Source organism: Phoenix dactylifera, chromosome 15 (assembly GCF_051530095.1).
Source record: "Phoenix dactylifera cultivar Ajwa chromosome 15, Ajwa_hap1_PhDact_Kaust_v1.1, whole genome shotgun sequence".
Classification (NCBI taxonomy): Eukaryota; Viridiplantae; Streptophyta; class Magnoliopsida; order Arecales; family Arecaceae; genus Phoenix; species Phoenix dactylifera.
Window position 1 is genome coordinate 21,349,712 of NC_143204.1, and position 8,253 is coordinate 21,357,964.

The following is an 8,253-nucleotide window of genomic DNA, read 5'->3' on the forward strand; positions in this document are numbered from 1 at the left end:
GGCCATCCAATCCACAGTTTTGTTGGCTTCACGGAATACATGCTTGGCCTAAAAGGCCTCTCCATCTCTCATCATTGCCCAGATGTCTCGAAGCAACGGATGGTTGTCGCCGGCATCCCTCGGACCTCTCTGAATCCAACTGATAACCGTGGCCGAGTCACCTTTTAGGATGACTAAGCTGGCTCGTAACTCAAGACGGGCATGCGGAAGGTCTGCTCAGGCAGCCCTCTATCTTCATTTTCATTCCAAAATATAAATATGCTCTAAATTATTGCAGATAGATTGATGGCATCAATTGCACCTTATCTATTGCTTAGCCAATCAATTGAACGGTAACCTAGCTGGTGACTTTTAGCCCTTTCCTATTCAGTAACACCAGGGCAGCACTACAAGCAAATCTACAAAAGATCACTGGACGAACGGCTCGGATCGGCACACATCTCCATCCCGTCTGGCACCGCAGCACTCGTCTCCCCCACTCCCCTTCCGCCTTCCCCGCTTTTCTCCTTCATCTCGTTGAGAAGCAACCCTAACCCTAGAAGTCGCCGCCGCCGCCGCCGCCGCCAAGCTTGAGATCGATGATCTGAGGGGAAGGAATGGAGGGCGCCGCGCCGCTGCTGCCCCGCCCGTCCGACCTCTCCGCCCCTCTCCGCCGCCTCCTCGCCGAGCGGCTCCGCGCCGAGGACGACCTCTCGCGATCCCCCGATCTCGAGGTCGAGCTGCGGGGGCGGTGCTCGGATCTCGAGGCGTCCCTGTCCGATCTGGGCCGCCGGCTCTCGGAGAGCATCGCCGCCTACGCTTACCGATCGGAGGAGTTTGGCGGCCGCCTCGGCGAAGTCCGCGCGGGACTGATCGATCTCCGGTCGTCCATCGCCGGGCCATCAGTAGGTACTCCATTCCACTCTCAACCATTCTCTCGCTTCCAGATTTGTTGGATTTGGGTTTTGATTTTTTTTTGGCTTCGTATTGTATGTTAACTGTGGGGATCGGAATGGTTCCAGGTGAAGGAGAAGAACAGGGCGCGGGGAGGAGCCAGCAGATCCATGCGGAGGAGCTGCCAGTGCTTGCGAAGGAGGTGGCGAGAGTGGAAACAGTTCGAGCTTATGCTGGTAAGTCAACAAGGAAACGTTCCATTGGAAAATGTATGAGAATTGGCTTCCAATTGGAATTTTTTTTTTATAGGTATTCTTTGTATGCTTAAGGTGTAGAACATGATAACTTGTGTTGGGATTTGTATCATGTGCTAGAAATTAATTGATACTTGATGGTTAAAATTCTTGATGATGGTGATGATGATAATGGAAATAATAGATGGTTTCAGACATTAAGAATCAACGAAAGGTAGAGAATTTACATATTGCAAGGATAATTACTCAGTTGTTAAGATAATCTGGTCTAGTGAATTGACTTACAATGGGCTAAATCTGAATTTTAGGATCAAATACATGATAACAAACACCTTAAGATAATCTAAATACACCATTTGAGCAGGTGATCTGACAAGCTTAGAATTTCATATCCAAAGCGTGAACTCCACCAAGCATGAAATTGAATGAGAAAACCTGGAAAAAGGAATCTCCCAAGCTTATAAAAATCTAGAGAAGTTGTAGGAAAACAGACGACTTTTAAAGTCGGGATAGGTTAGCTTTTGGATGCACTGAGCACCTATGCATGCAAATGTAGGCAAGAGAATGGAACGAAGATAAGTGAGCGGAGGTTTTAGCAACTGCTGTTGGCAAGTTGAAGGGAAGAAGAAAGTGGGAAATAAATGCAAAGTTTGGATTGGTGGGGTTCATTTCAAATGAAGGGATAACAAGCATGGGAGAGGTGAAGAAATGAGGGAGGGGGTGGGGTAAGTAAATATCTATTCAATTCAAGGAGAGGGAAAGGAGCCACCGAGGTGGTAGCTCAATGGAACGGAGCCTTACTTCCAACTAAATGGTTTCGAGTTCGAAACGCGCGGGCGTCGATTAAATTGTGGTGACCGGATACTCCCTGCTCGGATACGGAGTTTGGAGTGGCTACTGGTCTGCTGGTAGCCTCAGTGGTGCCAGGTGTGACGTACTCACATGGAGGATTCGTGCTGGAGCCCACAGGAGTATCTGAGTCGGGCCCACGGGTGGGGAAGGTTTGAGTAAAACCGGCCGGGGTGCCTAACATACGGTCATTTCTGCCCGCATCGAACATTCTCCTGACGGGGTGGGGGCCCAATGGGGCTGCTACGCGGGGATGAGCTTGTCCCTTCCTCCCCCTTCCCCTTTTTTTAGCAAAAAAAAAAAAGGAGAGGGAAAGGGAGATGGAGAGGGAGGAGGTGGAAGAATTAGATTATCTTAAGGAATGCCTTTCTCTCCTTCTATCCACCTCTTTCTCTGCTTTTGTGCTTTTTTTTTACCCCTTCTTTTGGTGTCTTGAGTCCCAAAGCATCAATCCACACTATATGACGGACGGTTGGGATTAAATATAGCAAAGGCACATTTTTTTTCTTCCAACGTATGTTTACTATACATAGAAAAGGTGCACGTTTTTGACTTCCTAAGTGAAGCTACCTCACCTTGGGGTTTTTTTGATAAGACTGAATAGAATTTTCTATTTTCATGTTTTCCTCTATTTATCATCTTACACTCTTTCCATTTTCGATTATTCTCTTTCTAAAGACTATGCACCTAGAAAATCTTGTAGTTTAAAGTTCATCAAGTTTTGAATCCAAGGAAATGATAGAAATAATGATTTGGAAATTAAAAACCATTGAGTGTAGCCTTAGATTGCATGGTAGTGAGGAATTAGCATATCTTCACATTATTGTAAGATTTTATATGTAATGATAGATGGTGTCATTCACTTGTTGGTGGTAATTATTAGACTGCGGTGTAATCTATCATCTAGTTAGCTGATTAAATGAGAAATTTGTTTCAAATGGCCCTCTCTATATGCTTGAAGTTTAAACACAAAAAAGTAAATACAAACTCCATGCAAAGTACTCATATAATAGTTTTTGTAAGAATTCCTAAATTTTGTTGTTTCGCTTAATTTTTTTTGATACTTTCTTTATATACATAAAGTTATCGTTATCTCTATGGTTGCATGTCTCTTCATCTCAAGTATTTTTAGATGCTCTTTTTCCTTAATCACCTTCTCACGAGCATAGTATCTGATGCATCATCATGTAAAGCATAGCCTTTCTTATGAATTTTTGTGGTTTTTATAAGATTTTGTATGCCAAGGTTTTCATCTCGGTTGAGATCTCGGTTTGAATCAGTAACGGACCCCCCCCCCCCCAAAATATGATATAAATTCTCACCCTCTATTATCTTGGTGTATATAAACCAATAAATTTTGAGATATATGCGAATATGATATCAATATGTTGGCTGATATTCTCCCATTGCCTTTTTGCTTCCTTAAATAGATATTTAATTAGTAAACCTAAAATCAATTGGTAATCTTGAATTTTCCATATCAGCCAAGATTTTGATATTTCGGCCCTAAAATATTTGTCAAGGTCTCATAACATCCCCGATCTTTCTAAATTTCCTCACCTTTCATCTTTTTCGAGATAAACCGAGATCTCAATTCATGCAAGTCTCGGTCAACCACCAAGATGATTGATACCTCGGTTTTTCAAAACCTTATTGTGTACATTTTGTTCTATGCCAAATTGGGAAACAATACCTTTGATCACCTTTTTAACCCTCCATTCACCTAGAAGTTTTCTTCATATCTATGTATATCTCATATTTTATGTACCTCTACCATTTGTTCACTTTTTTACGTGGAAGCATAGTGTGCCCAATTGAGACCTAATGGTGGGAACGTTGCATATAAGACTAGTACAATGGCACTCTTTCTAGGAGTTAAGATTGTCCCATCCGATATTGGTGCTTTCTAATCAACATGTGTTGCAATGGAATTTTAAGGCTTGAAACTGTAGCTTTTCAAAAAAAAAAAAATTCAATTTTAAGTTCTTATTTCTTGTGGTTTGATGGGTCATTTGCTGTACAACAAAGATTTGATATCTTATCTTAGATTTGAAGGACTTAGATGAGCTAAGATGTGTCAGCTTAAGTTATTACATGCCACATTTCCAAGTTAATAATTTGTCAGACCCAAAGTCGTTCTGGCCTATTTAAAATCTTTGGCGGGGGTTGGTGGTGGTTGGGTAGATATATATTGAACCTGGATCAGGATTAGATCAAGATAGAGCTTCCCGATTTTTGGTCAAGTTGTTCTTGAAGCTCATTCCCAACCTGGTTGACATGTTATGACCTGTCATCTCTTGACTGGACATGTCAAAAAATACCCTCATTCTGAGGTCTGACCTCCTAAGTTGAAGATGGAACAGAGGTTTCTTATGTTGTCATGGTATAACTTGTATAACCATACATCATATTTCACATTATGACATACAACTACAGATTATTTAGCAAGTATATGCACTCAAGAAATTATACGATTGCATCTTGGTTAAATAATAAATAGTTTACATGCCATGTGAAAGCTGTTTGATGGTCTTGCAGAGATAAGTCTATGGGGTACTGAAGTTCAAATGAGGTGAATGACAGCTCTTGGTTTTGTAAATTTTACCCCAGGCATCAGTGGATGTAAAGTCTGCCCAATGTGTTCAACTTGTACAGAAGAGTGCACACTCTGGACTGTGGAACTATTCTGGATGGGCATTATTATAAGAATCGTAACAACAATTACTGAGTTGAGTTGGAAATGATTCTGTACCTGTATTTAATCTCATTAACAAAGATCATGGAAATTTTGCATCCCTTGTATAACTTGAATTAATTAGTGCATTTATAAGTTCTTATCATTTTATATCATTGCCTTTATGTGAAAAAAATAAAAAAAATAATATTTTTCTGGAATTAAAGTCCTGGCTGATAATTTCACTAATTTGTTTTTCATTCATTGCATTGATGAAGTATCGACTGGAATTTTTTTATTTAACAGAGACTGCATTAAAGCTCGACAGTCTGATTGGTGATGTTGAAGATGCAGTTTCTTCTTCTGTGACAGCAAAACTTAGATCTCCTCATGCAGTTAACTCAGAGGTGAGATTCATGTGCTAGAATAGAGAGGGGTATGCTCTTCTTAATTTTAAGCTGCTAAACCATCTTCACTTTTTTTTGCCTTTTAATTCATACTGTAGGAAGTTCGCCTGAGTGTCATCAACTCTCTCAAGCAAATAGAGGATATCTTAACGTCTGTTATAAAAACAAGGTCTCAGTGGGCTCGTCTTGTCTCAGCTGTAGATCACAGAGTTGACCGAGCTTTAGCTGTTCTTCGACCTCAAGCAATTGCAGATCATCGATCTCTTCTAGCATCCCTTGGGTGGCCTCCTCTGCTTAGCAGTTCAAATCTTGCAAATCCAGAGAGAGGAAAATCGGCTGAGTCTGTCAATCCTCTTATCTCAATGAAGGGGGACTTGAAGGGCAAATACTGCGATAGTTTCCTCTCCCTATGCAATTTGCAGGAGTTGCAGAGACGGAGAAAATCTCAACAACTGGAAGGACATAATTTGGAGATTGCATTGCATCAACCACTGTGGGTCATAGAAGAGCTAGCGAATCCAATATCCATCACATGGGTACGCCATTTCTCAAAGTGGGTTGAGAAGCCTGAGTTCATTTTTGCACTTGTTTATAAGATTACAAGGGACTTTGTAGATTCACTGGATGAGATATTGCAACCGCTAGTAGATAAGGCCAAGCTTGTGGGTTATAGTTGCAGAGAGGAGTGGATTTCAGCAATGGTGACTGCATTATCTACTTATTTGTCGAAAGAGATATTTCCTAAGTATGTTGATCTTCTACAGGAAGGCAGTTCAAGTGGTGTTTCATCACAGGCTAGAATCTCATGGCTTCATCTTGTTGACTTAATGATTTCTTTTGATAAACGGATGCATTCCTTAATCACAAATGCAGGACTACTGCTATCTCTCAGGGAAGATGAGAATTTGCAGAGGGTCACAATTCTGTGTGTCTTTTGTGATCGTCCCGATTGGCTTGAGATATGGTCGGAGATCGAGCTCAGGGAAATGCTAGATAAGCTGAAACCAGTAATGCAGGAGGAGAAAAGCTGGAAAACAAGGCTTGAAGGTACAGTTCTGATGTCGGGGTCAGAAGATTACAGATCTCCTGCAGTTTCTGGTGCTGTTATCCAGGCTCTATCTTTGCTGATTGACAGGTCCCGGCCTTTGCCAAGCATTGCTCTTAGAGCAAGGTTTGTGAGATTGGCTGGAGCTCCGCTTGTGCGGGAATTTCTTGATTGCTTGCTTCGCAGGTGCCAGGAAGCGGAGGGTCTCACTGCTTTGGCTGATGATGATGCTATACTCAGGGTTTCCCAATCCATCAATGCAGCTCGATATGCCGAATCTATATTGACAGAATGGTGCGAGGATGTATTCTTTCTTGAAATGGAAGCTGTATCCGATGAGGATACTGGTGGAGGATGTATTTTTGAGGACGAGATGAGCGGATTGAAAGAGTTCAGAACAGAATGGGTTGAGAAAATCTCAACTGTCATTCTAAGAGGATTTGATGCGCGCTGCCGGGACTATTTTAAAAATAAGCAGCAGTGGCAGGAGAAGACAGAAGGATTGGCTGTATCCAGGACCTTTATTGGTGCTCTGGACTATCTCGAAGGGAAGATCTCCAAACTTGATCAGAGTTTAAACCCGATGGACTTTGTTGCAGTGTGGAGAGGTCTTGCTGGTGGCGTGGATCAACTGATTTTAAGTGGAGTTTTCATGAGCAATGCAAAGTTCCACAACAGTGGTGTCGAGAGACTTGGTGTTGACTTGGAGGTCTTGTTTCGGGTGTTTGCTGCATGGTGTTTGAGGCCTGAAGGCTTCTTCCCAAAGCTGTGCGAGGGTCTGAGGCTGTTAAAGATGGAGGAGAGGCAGCTCAAGGATGAGATGTCAAGGGCAAAGGAGAGATGGTTGAGGGAGAATGGTATTAGGCATCTAACATTATCAGAGGCATTAAAAATAGTGAAGAATAGGGTCTTTGTGGGATGATTTTTTTTTTCCTCCTTTTTTTGAGGTAAAATGGAGGAAGTAAGGCACTTCCTGTGGGATGACCATTCATTCAGTAAGAGCAGAATAAACTGACAGCGGTATTATAAGTTTGAAATGTTCAGCTTGGAGGTTGGTGTACATGGATCTATGGCTTCCTAAATATGTTTTTTTTTTCTGATTCTTTTTCAAATTTTTTAAATTTGTAAGCTTGATGTCATTTCGTTTATTTTGAAGAATGAAATAATCTTCATGGTTGAATCCTAGCTGAGGTAGCGCCATTACAGCATTCAGGTGGTTGGGCTTTCTTTTTCTCGATATTCGCTGTCAAAGCCTACCTAGATGGTATTTGGACATCCACGCTGCCTGATTAGCCCAAAGGTCAAGGCATTAAAAAAAAGGCATTGCTTTATGCCTCCGCCTACGTTTCGACGTGGGCTTTTGTCACTAGGTTGTGCTGCAAGCAAACCAGAGAGTATCAGGAGTATCCTCTTGAACTATTTGTTTATCAAATCCTTCGAAACAAATCACCTCTATCGTGCATTCTCAGATCAGTTTATTGCTGAAAATTAAGGATTCTAGATTTGGTTCCCTTGGGTGACCATATTACATGCCTACTGGAATCGCATATGCCCTAATTTACCAACATTAATACGAGGCGCGGAGCCCATGCGAGAGGATAATGATGTGTAGAGGATTATCTTAGTCTAATTGATCAGACGAGGGAAAAAAGTACAAGGCGATCCAAGGGAGAGTGTGTGGTTTTCTGAGGCCATGCATTTAGATTCGAGTTGGAAAATTCGAGCGGACAAATTATGAGGACAGCTTCATAATTTTCATCCGGCAGCGGCGCAATAATGCTGGCCATGTACCCAAGTTGCAGAAATGTGCACTCAAGTTGCAGACCATGTCACTGTTATTGGTGCAGGATAATGAGAAGCTGTCATAGACTACAGCATTAGTGGTAGATTCAGTGGTTGCACAAAGCGAAAAACATCCAGTTGCAGCCTTCTGTCGGGTGGTACTTGACTTTGTATCACATTATGCCAATTCTAGGCTGGATATGACTCAGCTAAGATAATATAAATAAATAAAATCATAATAATCATAATAATCATAATAATAATTCAAAGAAAGGTATATTTTGGAGCCGTCACGATGACCATTGTGCCGGCTGGAAAGAAGAGACTTTCCGCATGCTACATAGGACAGAAGCATGTGACCACCGGCGC

The 8,253-nt window shown here is 41.9% G+C and overlaps 1 protein-coding gene across 2 annotated transcripts; it reads left to right on the top strand.

Annotated features, from left to right (window-relative positions):
* Window positions 1–284: 284 nt before the first annotated feature.
* Window positions 285–7,287, top strand: LOC103720227 (RINT1-like protein MAG2). 2 transcript variants are annotated; one of them, XM_008809835.5, is made up of 4 exons: window positions 285–888; window positions 1,002–1,109; window positions 4,957–5,057; window positions 5,156–7,287. In XM_008809835.5, the coding sequence occupies exons 1-4, from the start codon at window positions 597–599 to the stop codon at window positions 7,022–7,024; spliced, it is 2,370 nt and encodes a 789-aa protein (XP_008808057.3). In that variant the 5' UTR covers window positions 285–596; the 3' UTR covers window positions 7,025–7,287. The 2 variants fall into 2 exon arrangements, with proteins under 2 accessions (XP_008808057.3, XP_026665462.3); XM_026809661.3 differs by having other exon boundaries at window positions 432–888; window positions 4,929–5,057.
* The last annotated feature ends 966 nt before the right edge of the window (window positions 7,288–8,253 follow it).

What these genes read in the sequence shown, in the direction of transcription:
- LOC103720227 (XM_008809835.5), top strand. Translation starts at nt 597, where the DNA reads ATGGAGGGCGCCGCGCCGCTGCTGCCCCGCCCGTCCGACCTCTCCGCC. An exon ending in AACAGTTCGAGCTTATGCTG is followed by an intron (nt 1,110 to 4,956) that starts GTAAGTCAACAA and finishes TTTATTTAACAG; the next exon opens with AGACTGCATTAAAGCTCGAC. An exon ending in CTCATGCAGTTAACTCAGAG is followed by an intron (nt 5,058 to 5,155) that starts GTGAGATTCATG and finishes TTCATACTGTAG; the next exon opens with GAAGTTCGCCTGAGTGTCAT.